Raw genomic sequence first — 20,651 nt, 5'->3', positions numbered from 1 at the left:
GATCTTCCAGCTATATATGCTTAGAATCAATGAGGATGTTGTCCTGTTTGGTTGGTAGGATTTTATGGGGCTTCAATTTTTTTTTATTGTGAGTGGTTTGGTTTGTTTTAAGTGAGCAAAAATGTTTTTCAGGTACTTTCCTGTTTTGTTGTAACTCACAGTAGAAGAAAGGCAGACGATGAAAGAAAATAAGAAAATGAGACTTTGTTCATCAGTTTTTTGTTGTTGCTTTTTGTTTGCTTGTGGTTGGATGGTTGGTTGTTTTAGAGAACTAGACTCTAGTCTACTGAGATGGGCAACTGGACTGTAGAAAAAGTACGTATGTAGCAGACTGAAGAGGAGCCTGTCTTGCAGATTTAGGAAGTAGAGCTTATGTTAAAGGATACAAAGTCCTGAATAATTAGAGCAGGGAAAACAATGAAGAAAATTAAAAGAATTTTTAAAGCAGCCATATTTTTGGCCTGTTAGGATTAAAAGGCCTTAGCTTTACGTACACAAAGAGTGGTCTGGAATCCAAATTCTTAGTTTTTGCATAGATGATTTTTCTTTCCCTCCTTATGTATTAATCTCAAAACCTGCTGAACTTCAAGATAATCCATTTGTTTGTATTTTTCCCATTCTTTTGAAAGTACTTTAAAACTCGGTTGCTTTTACTGTACCTGAGTTGTGTTGACTGAATCTCTTGTTCTCCTTAACTCATACAGTCTTGTTTGTGTCTTCCAGAGACGTGTGTGTATACACGTGTGCAACCAAACATGTTCTTATTCTGTAGAATAAGTTTAAAGTGCTGTAGATCTGCTGTTGCTGTTGTCACCACAACTTGCATTGCAAGCATCAGGATAGTGTGTGCTCTGTTTGTGTGAAGCTCCTCAGCTTCTTCTAAGATAAGATTTAGGCTAGGTGAATACCATGGCTATTCCTCTTGCTTGCTTAGTTCATCCTGAGGAGAATAAAATCTTGTATAGTCCTTTTTTGTGTGTATAGACTTATAAGACAATGTCAATGTGGCAGCCAGTAGGGAATAAAATGTTAAGTAACTGAAATTGTAGTATGTTCTTGTATCACTTGCCTTTCTGCTTATGCATTTTGAAATGCTTGTATGTCACTGTAGCAGATCCACAAGTGAATCTAAGGTTTCAAGTCAGTGAAAATTAATGTATTTAACAGTACATTAGTGAGCTTATTAATAGCTATAACTGTAAAACAGGTCTCTTACAAGCTTTGTGGTGGTGGTGTTTTGTTTGGTTTTTCTTTTGATCTAGTAAGATACTATAACTTTGCTGGAATGGATAAGTAGGGTCTGTGCTTGTTGTGTGGGGGAAAGGAAATGGGAGGAGGATTTATAAACAACAGACCTCTAAAAATAACCACAAAGCATGTGTGGAAAACAGTAAAATATTTTTACTTCCATGGATTCTTGGTGTGTAAACAGAAGATAAGCACTTGAAGTACCTAAAAGTATAATTATGTTCCTATTAGATTGCGTTATTTAGAAAGTAAACTTGTACACTTGTTTCTTCTAGGTTCAAGAAGGCGTTTGAGTCGGAGCCAACTTTACAGTCAGGAATTAATTATGCAGTACTCCTCCTGGCAGCTGGACATTGCTTTGATACTTCTTTTGAGCTGCGGAAAGTTGGTAATTATAGCTTGCAAATTCACAGGGAAATCACATTCTAGTGAAAGTGTGACACCACCCACTATCACAGTAAAATCTGATGGTTGCATACGAGTGCTTTGATAGCAAGCATGTGAATATTTAAGATGATCTCCCCTCCCACCACTGATCCCACCTGATTGCAGGTGAGTGCTGTCATGAAGACCTGTTTCCAGTTTCAGTGTCTTAACTGGTTACCAGAGCTTAGTGAAAGCCAACAGCCCTTCTTCGCAATGGCATCATTTGTATGAAACAGGAACACCTGAAGGTGGAATCCAGTTCCAGCTAGCATTCCTTAAAACAAATAAACCAACCCCCTTGTAGAACTGTAGGAAATATGGACAGAAAGCCCATCCTAACAGTGGGGAAAATGCGCTTGACTTGAGCTTGGAATGGGCTGAGAGAAGAATGTTTCAGCTGCTGTCTTTGACGTTTTTTGAATGTTGTTTTCATAGAATCATTGAATCACAGAATGGTTTGGGTTGGAAGGGACCTTTGAAGATTGTCTAGGCCAACCCCACTGCTGTGAGCAGGGACATCTTCAACTATATCAGGTTGCTCAGCCTGGACTTGAACACTTCCAATTATGAGGCATTCACAACTTCTCTGGGCAACCCGGTCCAATATCTCACCACCCTCCCTGTAAAAACTGTCTTTTTAAGAAGGAAGAACTAAGGGGTCCATTTTGTTTGTGATTTTGCTGGATTTGAGGAGAGTGTTAAACCAAAATTAGTCACTAATACTTTCAGGGAATGTATGGGAGAAAGGACTGAATTTTGTAATATGTACTAACATACCCTTTGTAGTTGGCATTCTTCTCCATTAATTCATATATTTCTTGACTCATTGTACAGTGTTTTTATCCTTCTGTCTCCTGAGGAGGTTGTCAAATGAGAAAGAAACCATGTTCTTTACTCCACAGCATGTATCTGCAACCAGCTACTGCTCTAGTTTAGAAGTCAGGTGTGCGCTATATGTCTGAAAGTAATTTTCTAGATAGAGAAGTTTTTTGAGTGTGAAGCTCAGAGTGAGATGGTTACTTTCACATGGATAAAGGAAATGGGATTGAAATTGTCTGGTGTGAATGAAGGTGTTCATTTGGATGCGATAGGCTGCTTAGAGTTGTCCCAACTACTGTATTTGCCTTTCTGTGAGTGAGTGAGATTTTGCTTTTTGGGTTATATAGAAGACCTTCCTCTCCTACACTGAAATTGAAATTCTTGTGCTGTTGTAGGAGGTAAAAATGTCTTGCTTTCTACTTAGCTGGCCTAATTTTAAATTAAAGTTTAGCAAACCTGGGCTATGTTTATTGTGGTTTAATTTGAATCCTTGTGCTTTGAAGAAACTCCTAAATTGCACACCGGCTACAGCCAACTAGATTTGGACAAATTAATTGTACTGCTGAAATCTGGGTGTTATTTGTAGGGATCAGGTGTCTGGTATCATCTTCTCTTGAGTCAGTCTAGTGTTGGTTTTCCCTATTGTTGGTATGGAGAAGGTTGAAGAAATTAAGGTGCCTTATTATTTAAGGTTCCATCCATGGCTGATGAATGATTTAGTGGAGAAATATCCAGCAGCTATTTGGTGGAAAGTTTCTTTTCTGAGCTGTCGGTGTGCCTCCCTCTTATGTAAACGTTTACCTGGTGTCTGCTGAAAGCCTTTGATATAGCAGCCCCTCCTGTTATATGTTAGTGTTTATCTTCCTTATTTTGTTATCAAAATATTGTCACAATATTGCCTCAGACTGACTTAGGTACTCTTAAACAAGTTCTCAAATAGATAAATAATATGGACTCTGTGTGTCATTGGTCCTTGGTTTCTTGTAGACAATACTGTGGTCACTGCAGATATGATGAGGTTTCTCGGCTGGCTTGGGTTGTGCTAGATTCTGAGGATAGCTTAACATTTTCTTTGTATTGTGCTAATGTTAATGTTTTAAACGAAACTAAGTAAAACCACAGAGATTGTGTGGGAAAATGTTTTGATTTTTCTTCTGTCCCAAGAATCTCTTACATGTGTGTCATTCTTTTGATGTCACCTCTTGTTTAGATCTGTGTATATGAGACCATTTGTTAGCAGTAGTTAGATTTGCCTGGCAGTGCTTTCAGCATTATCTGTAACACATAGAAATTAGAGGAAGTCTGGCTTCTGGTGGGAGATGAAGAGAGAGACCAGAGCCAGCTGGTCAAGTTCAGTCCAGGTTATATGGAAATAATATTGGTAGGTTGGGAAAGGCTAAGGAAGGATATGGTTTGTAACAGCACTTCAGAGGGTCAATGAGGCTGGAATTAAAAGATGCATATCTGATTACATTGGCAAAAATGTAATAACTCAAATAAAACTAATAATAAGTTCAGTATCCAAGAGAATTTTCACCAACCTACATCAGATCAGAAAATTTGCCTTGCAAAATTTGCTACCTCTACTTGTCAGACAATTGTTCACAACTAGATGCTCATACGAAGCATTGATGAAAATCCTTCTATTTTTCTGAATAGTATTGCTTTCTTAACTCTACGAAAATTTGAGAACTTTGAGACCAAAACAAAAATGCAATGCTTTGCATTGACAGTAGTGATCTCTGCAGGCTGTGCAACTTTGACACACAAACCATCCTATAACATGAATTGTTCTATCAATATTTGAGCAAGGAAAACAGTTCATTTATGAAGCCTTCATGGCAATATTTAACTGGTAATATCTACTTGCTGTATTTTGGCTTATTTTTGTCACAAGCTGTGGGTATATTCTTTGCATTATAAAAACAGTGGCTTTTCTGGCATTAATGGTTCCTCTATTTTGGCTTATTTATTTTTAAGCCAAAATATTTTTGATAAAATATACTGGAATTCACCTGCTTCTTTTTTTTTTTCTCTCCCCTGTGAATGCCAAATTTATCATGGAAGGAGAGAATGTCTTGTGTTTACCTGGATTTTCTTATACTCTCAAAAAGCTTTAAAAGATGGTGAAATTAAAATAAACTAGAGAAGAGAAATTTTTTAAGGAGACCACAAACTCAGAGTGAAATTCATGAAGGTATTCACTTTGCATGTTTGCACAGAAAGGTTTTTTTTCTTCTGTCACCCCCTGAAAGACCAAAACCCACTGGAAGACAAAATAAAACAAAAATATCCACTTCTCTAAATTAGAGTTACAGTCTTTAGAACCTGTGGCTAATGTCTCCACATTATAAGTGCATTTTTCCAGCTTGCCTTTCAGGGATAAGTAAGTTGTAGATGAGCTTTATAGAGGAAGGTCAGCAAACTAGGATGAGGTTTAGCACTGAGTACCTCATCTTTCTTAGAAAAAAATTGGTGAGAGGCTGTTATTGTTACTGTAGGGTCCTGGGGGAGATTAATACTTTCTGTTTACTGTGTTACGTGGATAGTGTGTAGGTTTTGGTTTCTAGAACCCAACTGAAGTTGAACACATTTAACATAAATTTCCTCATCGTATCCTACATGGACAAGTGTAGGTGTACATCTTCAAGTGGTCTCTTGGCGATGTACTTGTGTCTAGCACCCTGGCTTAAAGACCTGCAGAGCTGAAATTTTAGGTTGGTGCAAAAGTAATTGCAGTTTCCTACTGTGAATTTTGAATCATTATAACTAGACTCAAACACATCTTTATTAATCAAAATAGGAACCATTACAATCAACACAGTTTTGCCGATGAGAGGTAAGTTTGGTTATTCTTGTAGCATAAAAATCCCTGCTTTGGGATTCGACAAACTCTTGGAAAGCATTTTCTGCATCCTGCTGGTTCTGGAAGCGTTTTCCCTGCAAAAAGTTGTCAAGATACTTGAAGTGGTGGTTGGTTGGTGAGAGGTCAGGTGAACATGACGGATGCGTCAAAACTTCACAGCCCAATTCATTCCACTTTTGAAGTGGGGGTTGTGCAACATGCATTCAGGCATTGTTATGGAGAAGAATTAGGCTATTTCTGATGATGGATGCCAGCTGCAGGTGTTGCAGTTTTTGGTGCATCTCATTGATTTGCTGAGCATACTTCTCGAGTGTCATGGCTTCACCAGGATTCAGAAAGCTGTAGTGGATCAGACTGGCAGCGGATCATCAAATAGTGACCATGACCTTTGTTTGGTGCAAGTTTGGCTCTGGGATTTGCTTTGGAGGTGGTTCTCAGGCCAGCTGCTGAGCTGGTCATCACTGGTTGTCGTATAAAATCCACCTTTTGTTGCACGTCACAATCTGATCAATAAATGGTTCGTTGTTGTTGCATAGAAGAAAAGATGGCACTTCAAAGAGCCAATTGTTTTGGTTTCCGATCAGCTCATGAGGCCCCCATCTATTGAGCTTTTTCACCTTTCCAGTTTGCTTCAAATGCCAAATGACCATAGAATGGTCAACATGGAGTTCTTTGGCAGCTTCTGGTGTAGTTTTAAGAGGATCGGCTTTGCTGATTGCTCTCCATTGGTCATTGTCAACTTTGGATGGCTGGCCACTATGTTACTGACCTTCAAGGCTCTTGTCTACTTTGCAAAACTTCTGGAACCACCACTGCACTTTACATTCATTAGCAGTTCCTGGGCCACATGTGTGGTTGATGTTGCGAGTTGTCTCTGCTGCTGTACGACCCATTTTGAACTCAAATAAGAAAATTGCTCATGTTGGCTTTTGGTCTGACATAGTTTCCATAGCCTAAAATAAATATAAACAGCAAGTAATAAGTCAGTAGCAAAAAAAAAAGTGCATTAAAATGATGTATCAAACAGCAAATTTCAAAAATGCAAAACCTGCTATTACTTTTGCACCAACCTAATACGTAGAGATGGTCACTACGCTATGTTGTGGAATTGTGGATGTGATGTACATTACATCATGTCTCAGGTAGATCTGAGATATTTTGTAAAATCTATTGCATTTTTTTTATCTTCAGGAATAACTGAACAAACTTCTTTCACAAGAACTGAACAAATAATGTTTTTATATGATTTAAGTGTTGTTTTGTTCTGTATGTTACTCAAGCCTGACAATTTTTTGTTAGCAAGAGAACATGAAGTGTGCAATATAGATGTGGCTATAGACCACTTGAATACAATTTATCATTTTAAAAACAATTGTCTGTTGATAACATAATGTGAAAAACATGAGAAAACAAGATGAATTCTATAGACTGAAATGTAGCTAATGTAAAGATAGCCATTTTAATGAGACTTATTGCTGCTTTCAGCATGAAGTTTAGTCTGCTAGATGCATAAGGAAAGTCAAGGAAAAAATGAAGATCAACAGTTGCATTGAAATTCTTGTGAATACTCAGCCCTAGCATCAAGGACAAAAGATGATGATGTGGGAGGGGAACTGTCATAGTGGAGTAGTGTAGGGAAAAGTGAATAAAAGGCTCTGGTGGTGAAGAGACTTGTCTTGTAAGCTGCAGATAACCTACACTATCCCCCTCAAATAAGACAATCTCATGTTAGTTCATATTAGCTGCTGCATATTCATAGCTAAAAATCATCCTGAAGGCCACAGGGAAACTTGTATTTCTCGGAAAACTTAGCAAGTCAAAATAAAGCCTGAGGCTCTCCATAATCTTGAGTTGCTGAGGGACTTATGAATATTAATAGATGTCTTTCATTGGGGTAGGACTTGCGGCAATTAAAAGAACATCACTGCTGGAGGAAGCCCAGTGGATCATCTGTTCCTTCTGCATGGGACCTTGTCTATAAAGGTAAGTTTGGGGCTTGGGGCTTGTAAGTCAAAAAAACGAAGCAGAAAAAAACATAATAGGTGCCTCATTCAGCATCTGTTAAGTTTTTACAGCTATTTTGTGTAGCCTAAGGCCCCAATTTACCTTTACAGATGAGGTCCATGCAAGAACATAGGTAGTATGACTGTGGCCTTGTCCTGACAGTGATGTCTGAAAGTTCCTTTCTTGAGAAAGCCTTTAGGAAGAGGGGGAGGGGAAAAAAAAAAATCTGCTACTGCTAGGGTGTTTGGAAGGCATATCACATTAACTGGTAAGTACGATTTTGGTCTTACTTCATTGAAATGGTGAGGCTACAGTAATTTAAGCAATAGATTTCAAGTCAGGGAAATTGTTATTTTAAAACTGCATTGATACATTCCTGTGACCTGTTATTCTTTTTACTACAGGAGTAAAGATCAGCAGCCTGCTTGGTAAAAAGGGGAGCTTGGAGAAACTGCAGAGCTATTGGGAAGTGGGATCTTTCTTGGGGGCCAGTATGTTGGCTAATGACCACATAAGAGTGATCCAGGCTTCAGAAAAGCTGTTTAAGCTAAAGGCACCGGCATGGTAAGGTGATAAATGAGATCACATACATTACTATGTATTAAAACATTGGACCCCTCCAGCTTTCACATTCAGTATTTTATTTAGCTGAAAGGAGATTGGTTTTGGGGGTTTGTTTGTTTGTTGTTTAGTTGTTTGTTTGGTTTTTTTGACAGATTTTGCTGTCTGTATTGTTTCACTGAAGCCAGACAAGGAATTCTTTTCCCCTTTTGCCCTTATTTGGGAATTCATTTGATGTGGGTCTTTAATTTGATATCTGAGCAGGGCAGATTCACCATTAGCTCCAGGCTCTTCTGGAGGCAAGGTGGAAAGGAGGGGTTGTTTGTGGGCACTGTGCTTCAGTGGTTACATTGCTGAAGAGAAGTGGTAGTGGCATTAGCCTGGAGAAAAGGAGGCTGAGGGGAGACCTTATCCCTGTCTACAGCTACCTGAAAGAAGGTTGTAGCATGGAGGGTGTTGGTCTCTTCTCCCAAGTGGCAAGTGATAGGACAAGAGGAAATAGCCTCAATTGCACCAGGCGAGGTTTAGATTCGCTATTATAATAGGAAAAAAATATTCACGAAAAGGGTTGTCAGGCATTGGAACAGGGTGATTGAGAAGAACATACATTAAAGTCCAGTTACCAGAAAGGTTGTAAGTATAGTGTTAAAGGCAGCCCTGTAGGTTCAACACCTGTTATGCAAAGGCCAGGAGACTGACAGTGGCCTCCCAGCACCTGTTCTGCTTTGGATATAGCCAGCAAGTAACCTACTTGTCAAGGGCTGGGATTCTGTTAGCTGGGGAGAACAAAGATTTCTTTCCGACTGAAGAAGTTGTCACTCTGCCAACTGAAAGAGTGCATATGTCACAGTCTGTATTTTTGTCCTTTTATAAAGGCTAGAAAGCGTCTCAAAAAGCTGATCAGAGGAGAATGTATGTATATGTGCTAATATATGGAAATACTCAATTTCTATATTGACATAAGATAGGAAACTGTCAAAATTAAGAACTTCAGTTTTCTTACCAAATATCTTATAAATGCTGTTTACAGGGTATTTATCTACAAGGTTTTCCATTTTTACTATGTGCATGTTTTACTGAGAAGCTGGATAGCACTCTCTGGAAGTCTGCTTATACAGTTTTCAGGAGTTTATGAATGCCTTGTTCTCAGGATTTTATGTACTGGTGCCTTTGGGATTTAAGTCTATGGACTTTGAAAATAGAGCACGCTCATTTGTGCTTCGGGAAGGATTTCTCCAGTGAGCAATTCTTCCTAGTCTGTTACCTGCTGTTCAGCAGACCCCACTTGATGCCAAAGGGGGTAGATACAGTACCTTAAGCCAGATATCCCCATGGCCTAAGAAGGAAGGATGTTTGGAAAATGCACAGCTATGGAACTGTTACAAAAAGGCTCTGAGTTTACATTATACCTTCTTGTCATAAGCCTGGAAACAAAGTTTCCATGAATAGCTTAACAGCACAATAAAGTGATAGCTGTAATAAGTCCTCTTTAAGAATATGTTATAGATCTCATTTCTGTGGTTTTCATTAAATTTGTGTAAGATTATCTTTACAACTTTTTTTTTTAAATGCCAACAGAAAGCACTGTTATGAGGAGCTCCATAAATCAACAGCAGAGAGAGGGATGAGCTACGTTTAGGGGAGACATTCAGCATCACTGTCCTTTCCCTGGCAATGCCAACAGACTGCTTAGTGTAGCTGTTATCGTATTTGTAGGGTAATCAGTTTCAAAACTGTCATGTTTTAGAAATCTCTGTTAAACAATTGCAGATACAATGCAGAAGGCAGAACAGTGTAGAAAGTTAAACTAGTGGACTTTTCACTGAGGTTTTTGAGGTTGGTCACTACTGACACAAGGTTGATGTAGGCTCAGTTTGGTCCAGAGGTAGAGGATTTAGCTATTTCATGAAGCTTTCATGATTTAGGCTAGGAGACAGTATATGGAAGCAGGAATATATGCAGGAAGGAGTGTCTCAGAACTCATTTGTATTTCAGATTACTAATATAGCAGTTCTAAATGGGGAATTGGTATTATTAAAAGCAATCCTAGAGAACCAAAATTTTACCTGCTGCCGTGGTGTTGCAATGGTGAATGCTTCCATTGTGATTAAAGATAGACATTATTTACAAAGTGTATTAAATTTACTCTCTTTGTGTGCTTGGATGATCACAGGTACCTGAAGTCTATTGTAGAGACTATTTTGATATATCAGCATTTTAAGAAGCTGACTCCAGAACACACGGCCAAACAGGAACTTGTGGACTTCTGGATGGACTTCCTTGTTGAAGCCACAAAGACAGATGTGTCTGTAGTAAGATTCCCAGTAAGTGATTGTTTTTTTTGGTGGTGTTTTGTTTTGTTTAATAAATGGTGGCATCAAGGAAATAAACATGAAACATTGTTTGTTTTTAGGTTGCCAGACAATAAACTGCTTGTCCAGAGAGGAGTTTGTTGGGCCTGCATATTAGATTGGTTTTAAATGATTGCATGTGGCTACAATGGGATTGCACAGTGTGTTCCATATGAAAGTAATGATGAAAAAAGTCAAGATAGAACTTGGCTATTTAGTGTTTGCTGCTGATAGGTATCCTTGTAAAGCAAACATTTGCAGTGTATTCCAGGTGGCACTGTATTAACTACATTGTGTTTTGAAGAAAAGATATTGAATTTAGTCTCTTGCTAGCTCAGCAGGCTTTGCATATTCTACTGCCAATCAAGCCTGCACTCTGTTAGAGGTCAAAAATCAGCCTAAGCAGTCAGAAATCTGTTGTTCCAGATACTAGACAATGTATTTCAACAACATTGCACTATAAGTATGTACATACTTTTCTAATTTCTTTCACAAATACTGTGCTGATTTTTTTCATGAGATATTCTGGTGTTGTACAATGTCCTAAAAGTATACTGTAAAATGATCTTTGTTCCCTGTACATATTAGTTATATACATACATATATATACATATGTATATACACACACGTACAGGAAATAATGTCTGGGGTATTCCTTTTAGCTGGCCACTAGCAAATACAGCTGCTGGTTTGTTTTTGGTTTTTACTTAAATAGAAGTTTTCATTGCCTCTCAGATCCATGAAGTGCATACTGGTTGCTTGGTACAGTTCTTTTGGTTTCCATGTGTAGATGGGTTAATAATCCATAAGGAAGATTCTAGTGTTGAACAGCAACAGCTTGAGGCAGTAAAGTAAAAGCAACATGAGCCTCTCTAGGATGTCTGGTTCCCCTTCTCCAAGGAGAATAGATGTAAAGTTCTGCAGGGAAGCAAAAAATATTTTGAATGCCCTGTTTTTTTTTTACAAAAGACAAGGCCATATTCTTTTTAGTGGATTGTTTGTTGTTGGTGGTGGGTTTTTTGTTTTGTTTTGTTTTCTTGATGAAATGGTCCAATAAGATACTTTAAATGGGCTCTAAGTTATAAAATTGTCCAAGTCAAATGGTTTGGATTTTTATTAATGAGACTAATTGAAGCTGATCGTTGTGATAACGTGAGCCGAAAGTTTGACTGTGTTGTATAGGAAACTACTATGTTGTTGCATAGAGACATACATGATCTCTCATACTACAAAAATTCTATTTCTGCATATTCACAAGGAAAATCACACCCTGGAACAAGTCCACAAAATGAAACGCAGTAACTTTGTTTATCTTCCCTTCTCTCAGGTTCTTGCAAATAATTTAGACTAAAAGAAATTTCTTGCAGATTTCCTGGTTTTGAATTGTTCTTGGAGCTTGAACTTAAGGACTTCACTGTCCATCAGCACTTGCTTGGCTGTCAGTTGCTCTCTTGTGTGGTAGCATCAGTGTCATCACCCTCTTTTTGGCATTAGAGGAAGAAATGACACAATGTGTGAGTAACTTGCCATAGGCTGAAGACCCCAATTTGTAAAGTGGTCTAAACCAGATTTTAGACATTTTAAGTGTCTGGAGATGCCAAGTGACACATTTGAAATCCCGCTGGTCATAATCTACAGGGTTAAACGGCTAGCTGTTTTTCAGAACTTGGCTTTGCACTTTTTCCAGGGTATCTGTGTCTTCATTGACTCTGTAGGAGGTGACGTGGCTTAGATTTGACTCTAAGCCTGTGACTCTTTCCAAGACTGCCTGCTTAGTTTTTTATGTAATATTTTTTAAAATACATGTACACCAAGTTGCCCCAGTCAGTCATCATTTCCTACAGCAATTCTTTGAACTCCAAAAATTTTCAAATGAGAAATTCTATATCATGGATATTTTGGAGATGGTGTATGATCGGAATTTTTATTAGGACAAGGAAGTACAGAAAAAACAAAGATTATCAGCTTGTTTACCATCTATAACTTAGTCCCATTTTATAAACATCAGCTAATCTCTGAGGGTCAGAAATCTTCCTATCCATTCTGCAGTGGAAGAGAGTAGCTTTTTCTTGAATTAATAACAATACTTGACATTCTGAAGAATGAGAATATCTTCAACACAGACAATATAGATTTGGTGGTTTAGATATCAGATCTTAACCACTGAAAATGTAAAATAAATAAGTATGATGGCAAACAACATTTTTTCAAATAGCCGAACTTTGACTTTTTTATTTAGAACATTTCTTCTTTAAAGCATTTCTGGGAGCTTTAAAATCTGGAAGTTGTTCTGGCAGAACATTTTTAAAGTGTCTGGGTGGCTGGCTTCATTTGCTAAGTGCTTATGTTAGACTAAATCTTGCTGCATTGCATCTTATCTCTTTTACATGGTGTTGCTTTGTTTTGTTTCACTTATTCCAGGAAATTTTCAAGAATCTTTAGCTGTCAGCCTCTTGCAGTGGTGTGCTTGTTCCTTTTTGAGCAAATAATTTGATCTGGTGGCTACAGTCCACAGTGGTCTAAATCAAAAGCAGTTCAGTCTAGCTCTAGTTTGATGTATTTTTCTTATTTACCCAAATGCGCTTCTACCAAAAGATGATAAAGCTATACCATGAATCGTGTCCACATGGGAGATGGATGTTCTTGATTGGCATTGCAAGAGAATGAATTGTGGCAGAAATATTTCAAAATCTGATAGTTGTCAGAGAAATAATTTGGAAAATTGTGTGACATAATAGCCTTACATAAAAAGCTAAATGAAAATTTGCTTTCTCTTTTTTAATCTTAAGTATCTGTGAGCTATGCTAAACTAGCCCAGTACCTACAATTTTACCTTGCATTCTGTTTACACTTTTTTTTCTGCTATAGTATAACTACAGAAATAGTGTAACACATTTAATACTTTTTAAAGTTCTACATATTTTGTGCTAACTCTTTTTTTTTTTTCTTTCTCTACAAGGTTTTAATATTAGAACCAACAAAAATCTATCAGCCCTCGTATCTCTCCATCAATAGTGAAGCTGAGGAGAAGACTGTATCTATCTGGCATGTTCTGCCTGATGACAAGGTATGCCATGATGTTGTCTGTAGTAACTTTTTTCACAATTTAGAAGTGTGCATGGTACAGAAGGCATATAGCATGTAGACACTTGCATCTAATGATAGATTCTGCAAAGGAGAAGTGTTTTAGTAATGCACAGGAAGATGCTGTGGACATATGTTGCCATGCTTTCTTTTTTTTAATAGAAAAAATTAAGAATGCCATGGTAAGTTTGTACTGTTGTTCAATGGATCTTGTGTCTCCATTTTTTTAAAGTAACTTGCATCTTCTTTCAGGTTGTTTTAAAACAGTGTAGAACATACAAGAAGTCTGTTGCTTAAGACTTTTAAAGTAATTTACCACGTACTGTCATCATACAAATAATGTGGCATGAAGTTACTTATACAAACAGAATTATCTTCTTCCTGTACTTGCAGTATTACTTGTCAGCTGTGGTAAATACTCCTTTAATATTAAGTAGAGGTTGGTGTCTTAAAATAAGAGCAGAATCAATGAAAAGTCAAAGCAGCATTTGGGAGAAGAATAGGTAGATGCTCAGGAGGTCTAGAGACTGGAAAAGCTGGGAGGTCCGTATGTCAAGGTGTGAGATAGCCAGACCTCTTTGGAAAGGAGCTTAGAAAATCTGGAGATGCAAGGGGAGTGGAAAACCAGGAATGTCTATTGCATTCTGGGATGTTTGGGAAGCAAATTGTTAGTAAGAGGACAGGGAGGACATCACAGAACCTCAGAGAAGGATGGGAGCACGGAAACTTGGGGGAAGTATGTGAAGAGTTAATGGAGGCTGAGTCAGCTGGAGGCACAACGCTGGACATGGTGTGATTTGTAAAAACTAGCACTGTTCCTCCCTGACAGTATTTTGTTTGCCTGCAATATAGGACAATGAAGACCCTAATTTTTCAGGTAATCCACCCCTCAACCTTCATACTCGTAGTCTGTTAAAGGAGCAACATTATTGCATGCAGAATAAGTGTGGCCATACCGGTTAGGATTTTTCTTGTGCATTCATGAGAAAATGTAAATGGGCAGTGTCTGAAATAGCGTATTTAGAGCACAAGCTGAAATGTTTGCCTAGACCAAAGAATTTCTGTTTATTTGTGGTTTATTCTGACTGATGTTTTTCCAAGTAGGCTCAGCATCAGAGAATAATATAAAAAATAAATTTATGCAATTCTTGAACAAAACCAGAATTTGTCACAAATAATGATTTGTCAGTACTACAAAGTAAACCTTGCTATTGTAAAATATCTGTTCTGAAAGTATTTCTATATTCAGAACTTATTCTGTTTAGAAACTACTTATTCATGCTTTTTTTTTTTTTTTTTTTGGTAGGCCTTTTTGTGTGTGTATGTAGTTCACCCCCTGAATGATAATTTCCAGTCTGTTAAGTGGCTTATGTATAATATAAGAAGGAACATAGGACTAGAAGGAATTTTCTGGACTGTTGAGTCCTGTTCACCTCTGTCACAGACATTCTTGCAATATAATCATTCACATAAAGTGATCAGACTCTGTCTGAATACTAGTCAGTATTAAGTACTGACTATGTTTGCCTTTGGTAAGAGATTTTATGAGGGAAATTGATATATTATTTATCAGTGCACAGCAAAGAGGAAGTGTCTTGGTTTGATCCTTACTAGTCTAAAAACAGGCGTTTTAGGCACTGATTAACAAGCAAAGATCATGTATCCTGACTACAAGGACAGGTTAAACAGCTGGGTTTGGAAACTGCTTCAACTATCTAGTTTCGGTCTACCAACCATAGGTCTGTCAGAGGTTTACCAGCTCACACTTCAGATTTCAGTTCATTTTGGCTCGTAAATTAATGATTCTACTTGTTTTCCAAAATTCAATCAGTGCTCTAAGAATAAGAATTGTGAGTTATGAGGTGTATGAACTTTGTTTCATGCACAAATAATATGAATTTCCATTTGAAGTCCTAAGTGGAACTCAGTTGGAACATGCAACAAGCAGATTTGTAATAAATAGGCAAATGGCAGTCAATACCAGGATAAAAAAATTGGCTTCTTCCTTTTCTGTGGCTTTTTTTAGCAGTACACCTTAGTATTTATGCCTTCAGTAATACCAAGTTTAACATAAACAAATGCCTATAAAAATCAGATAGCATTATATTTTGTAGAATGCATGTTACTTTTGCCTTGCAGTTCCCTATTTTTTGCAGCCCTTTCTGCTTGGGATTACAGGAATGCAACAGTGTTGTTTGCAAGTTTGAAATAGAACAGCCTGTCTCTGTTTCATGTTGGCTTCTGAACCCGTTTTGAGTTTTCTTTTGGGTGGTTGGTGTTTTTTTTGCCTAACCAAAGAACAGATGCTGAATTTGGATAGCATGCCTGATATGTTTACTCCAGTGTATTCAAAATTTGGCAAGATCGTGAGGGACATAACTGTTATATTATTTTGTTGTCAGAGAACATCATGTGGTACATAAAAGATGTATGAATCTGTGAGAGATTAGTTCCACATAGGTGACAGGTAAAACCCAGAATACTTGGGCTTCTTGTTATGCTTCTTGAGTATTTCTGCCTGTCAGGACATATATTTTAACTTATTTAGATTTTATATTATTCCAAATAGTGGGAATTGGACAAGTACCAATAGCTGAGCTCTGAAGAAAGTTTTCAAGCATGGAAAATTGGGAAGTGGCAGAATTTGTATATGGAGGGAGGAGTAAAAGACAGTGCAGATATACCTTCCTTATTAGCAGAGGGATTGAGTTGGGGATATTTCTTCATGCAAGAGAGCCAGGCAAGTCTAGTTTCACATAGACTTCACACTAGCATTAGTTGGTACCTCTAAGATGCAATCCCACGTTGTCTTAATGTCAGGCTGTTCTCCTGTCCATGTTCCCAAGTGAAGAAACCCTTTCCCCCATTTAGCATTGAAGAGATACTGGAGTTACTGCTTTGTTCTTCACAAATATAATGGTGTGAAGCTTGTGCTTCAAGAGAGATGTTTACTTGTATTTTTGGTGTGTTGTGTTAGGCATTTTGTATTAGCATCACAGTCTTTACTGTGATTTGAACAGGAAGGAGAGAATTACAGATGAGGAGAAAATTTATGTAAGAAGCCTTAAAGCAAGCTGTTTTAGCTGGGAGAATAATTTTCTCTGTTATTTGCTGCATATTGTGCAACTATCTTGGCAGTGCATCCATTCTGACTTCTGTGTATTTCACTATTCATTAAATGTTTTATAAGCTACACATTTTCATGTCTTCTTTTGGAGTACATTTGATTCTGGTTGTATTTGACACTATTCCCTTATGCTATAATATTACATCTCAGCAAGAAATGTGCCTTTTACTTGCACAGGTCACTAAAATGCCAAATAAAATTCAGCTCTAGAAAGCAGAGTTTCTTCAAATATGTTGCTCATTGTGGTGGGATCCCAAGGTTGCCAGGACTTTGGGGTGGCGTAGTTCCACCTTCTCCTGTAAGAAGAATGTTTTCATGAGAAGATACAAAAGACTTCTGTTTCCTACAGTGAAGTTTTATTATGATAGAATATAAACATAGAGTAATATGACTGTCTACAGAGAGAACTCAGTTCTGCTGAATGTGACAGATGTAAATTTTAAAGATCTGAAAATAAGTGAGGCCTCCTGGCCCTTTGTGTTTTCATAGAGCAGCTTCTTTCTTTCTTTCCAGCAGCTCTTGGGGGTTTCAGTACTTTCTTAACTGCTGTCATCTGGATTCTGAGGGTAATAATCTCCTTTCTCTCTCTTTGGACGCTTGACCTTCCGATTTGCTTCTTCCCTGGGCAATTCCTCTTACTTTCCAAGAATTTCCTGCTTTGCTCTCCAGAGTCAGGCTTCCTGCTCAGGGCTCTCTCTGTCTGGTCTTCCCACACACCAGGGCACTAAGTGTGCAGAGCAGCCTCGTGGAATTTTCTCCCCCCACACTTTCGAGTGGGTCGTGTGTGACCCCCAGGTTTAGCACCCAGACCAGGCTCTACTGGCAGCCCTTCTAATCTGCTGTTTTGCATGCTTTCTAAATAGTATATCATGTTTGCAGAGTAAGCAGTGAAGAAACAAACAAAGGAAAACTTCAATCCAGACCTTCTGTTGCTTTGGGGTAAAAAACAAACCAACAAGCAAAAAAACCCCACCAAAACACAAACAAACAACCCACAGCACCATTTAAAAAAACCCAAACCTGTTAAAAGGTGATAGGCTGTTTATAATTCAAGTTTTTCTCTTTTCATGTCTTGAGTTTCAGACTAGAAGATATGCCTACTGGTGCTTTGTTCATAAAAGGCAATGTTTTATTTATTTATTTTATTCTGTGTGTTGCAGAAAGGTATCCATGAATGGAACTTCAGTGCTGCTTCTATTAGGGGAGTAAGGTAGGTCTTTTTGTTTTCATTTTTTGAAATGAGAAGAGTAATTGAATAAGTATGGTATTAAGCTGATACTGTTGGACCTTGGTAGAGTAACAGGCACAGAACTGGAGCATAGTATTGCAGGTGCTTTCACGGGTGCCCTGCTCTACGTGAAGCCCCAGGAGGCTTATTCCTGATTCAGAAAAGATCACTTGCATTATGTAAAAGCTTGCAAACATAGCTCATTAATTTAAAGAACCAATATTTTCAAAATGTTGGTAGTCACTTTATGCTCATTGAGATTGAATTAAAATAACTGCCAAAGTTTTGTGCCATTTTACCTGAATTCTGTCACAGCCAGACAGTAATATGTGGATGCAGAGCAGGAGGATATGAGGAACTGGAAGGATTGGGCTGTCTTGCAGTATCCTAATTGCTTACCTGTTGTAGGGTTTTGACATGAGTGTGTATGTTTGGCTTTAATTTTGCTTCTGTCTGTCCATGTGTACAGCAGCAAAACTGTTTTAGAGAAGGCCTATAAGGAGAGGAGTCTGTCAATGCAAGGTGGTGGATAGACCATGAAGTGAAGGGTTGAAGATTGAGAGAACAGAAAAGGGAGTCAATAGAAGAAGAAGAAGAAAGGGGGGGAGAACAGCCACAGAACCCACAACAACAACAAAACACTACCAAAACAAAAACCATACAAAAATCCCAAACCTCCCAAAGATTATTCATGGTGGAGTAGATACAAATGAATTAACGGATCATAGGTCATGTGCAAGACCGGCTTGACCCAATTAGAGGAGAAGATGTTATATGTTGAAGGCCATCTTTCTTTAGCATGCTTTCCCCTTTGGGATGGGACTTTGCCATCTACTTGTTTGATTTCAGCAAAATGTTTTTTGTCTATAAAGGAGACTTCTCCTAGGGAGAATTCTTCACTGGGGGCGAGGGTTGTGTGAATATTGTCAGTAGAGAACAACTGAATTTGAGCTAGTGGGTCTGCTTTGCTAGCCCAGGTTGAGCATAGCATGCATCCTTTTTGACAGGGTACACCCTTGCAATTTGTGTCTTCTGATAGCAAGGAAATAGTGTTCAACCACTGCTGTGACCCCTTCATATCAGTTCTTCATCTTGGTCTGTTCTTTTTCCCTAGAATTTCTCTGTGCTTTGGCATCCTGCAACTTTCCACTTTGGTGTTTGCTTTTAGTGTAATTTAGAGAAAAAAAAAAAAAAATAAAGGCCAGAAATCTTGCGTTTTTTTGGTAGTCATTGCCCTGTTCTAATAATAACTGTTCCATACACAAAGCTGTTGCTATGTCTGCAGTACATTTTTGCACAGATGGATGATTCTTTTTCTTTCCAAAAAGTAACTTAAAAAAACAAACTATCAATAGGCATAGCAGTTCAGTCCTGTGGGATCCAGCTTATTTTAGGCAAAAATTGGAATGATATGCTTAGTTCAGTCTGGTTTGGGTTTTGGTTACAGTATGTTTTTATGTGCTTCTAAAAAAGGAAGAAGTATTTATTTATTGTCCTTTTTTCTCTGCCTTCCCCTCTCACTTATTAATGTACAAGGCAAGTCTTTGTACCTCTTGGAGGCTTTTTCAGTAGCGGACTCCATAAATATTTACTGCATCACATAGGGAGGCAGCAGGTCTGAGGAAATGGCAAGTGTTTTTGGTAAATACTTCAAGGAGGTGGCTGAGGGGTCACTACTTCTGTGTGCTGCATATCAGCCAGTGTAATAGGTGTCTTATTTCATGAGTAAGAGTTTGACTCTCAAGAACTGCAAAGGGACCTGGCAAGTAGATGGAGTTCTCTGAGCAGCGCAGTGTTAAGTCTCACTCTGTGTGCAGGGAGTCATGGTAATTTGGTTTAGCTTAATGAACTCATTGATTATTGGTTTGTGTGCCCATGTAAATAACTCTGGTTTTGTCATATATCTTCTTGACCTCTTAAACAGAAATGTTTAATATTGAATCAGCTCAAAAAGTAGGGTTAATCTTGAAGGGCTTCATCAGAGCTTTTGGAACATGGCTGCTACCCAAAGGTGCTTTGCATCTTAGGTTATCCAGAAAAGTCCTTAGTGCTCTGCAGAGCCGATATCATATGAGCAAGAAGAGAACATCTTATTTTTTTCCAATTTAAAAATAAAAAAATAAAGTAGCAGACTGAAGTTGCTATACTACCACTTGGCTTTTTCTAAGTGTTTGGGACAAGCCCTGCATTGTGAAATAACTGCTCCTTGTGTTGTTTCTGTGGGAGGGTGCCTCAGAGGTCATGCTGATGAATGTGGTGTTAGAAACGGCGAAAAAGTTGGATTCAGATCTGCATCCAGTTTTCTTGGTAGCTTAAGAATTGACAACAAGGATGTTCATCTTCCATTCCAAGTTCTTGGAGCTTGGAATCTCATCAGACTGCTTAATTATGACAGTGAGAGGTGTCTGTACTGCTACACTTCTAGAAAACAGACAAAAGTTCCACAAAGCTGCTCTTCCGTCGTTGCTGCCAGTGCTCAACTGTTTTATCTGCTGCTTCATCGGGAAGTGTTAGAAAGCAGCAGTTACAGCATTCGTAGTATTTCTCCTGGACTAAGGGCAGTTCTGGACACACGGGAGCTGGGCACAAGGCCACATTGCATTGTGCTTCCCTGTTTGTCTTCTGACTTTTGCAAATTCAGCCCCAATTCTGCTGTTGTAGAAGTTGGTGGGTACTATGTGCACTTAAGAACCGTAAGAACGAGGCATTTCCTGAGTGAATTACCTTGTCTCTTTATGACCTAGTATTTTTTTAATCTTTTTTTCACTTTAACATTTTATTTTTTCCCCCAGGCAGGAAAGCAATGTATAAGCAATATAAATACTCACTTAAAGGCCTTAAATGTTTATGGATTTGCCTGCCCTCTGTGTACACTCCACATTCTTACCCTTTAATTTACTGCTGTGATAGTGACTTCTGTGCACATCAGGTTTAAAC

General features: G+C 38.2%; 1 protein-coding gene across 1 annotated transcript in view; it reads left to right on the top strand.

The window, feature by feature from the left end:
- Positions 1-20,651, top strand: part of MAP3K5 (mitogen-activated protein kinase kinase kinase 5) — a 104,017-nt gene that overhangs the window by 53,075 nt on the left and 30,291 nt on the right. The window contains exons 8-12 of the mRNA XM_005509432.3: positions 1,524-1,636; positions 7,768-7,927; positions 10,098-10,248; positions 13,235-13,342; positions 17,647-17,696. Coding sequence (XP_005509489.3) covers positions 1,524-1,636; positions 7,768-7,927; positions 10,098-10,248; positions 13,235-13,342; positions 17,647-17,696 — 582 coding nt within the window. The remainder of the gene's footprint in view (positions 1-1,523; positions 1,637-7,767; positions 7,928-10,097; positions 10,249-13,234; positions 13,343-17,646; positions 17,697-20,651) is intronic.

This window comes from Columba livia, chromosome 3 (genome assembly GCF_036013475.1).
Source record: "Columba livia isolate bColLiv1 breed racing homer chromosome 3, bColLiv1.pat.W.v2, whole genome shotgun sequence".
Lineage (NCBI taxonomy): Eukaryota > Metazoa > Chordata > Aves > Columbiformes > Columbidae > Columba > Columba livia.
Note: the sequence above shows the minus strand (reverse complement) of the source record. Positions and strands in the feature narration are given on the sequence as shown.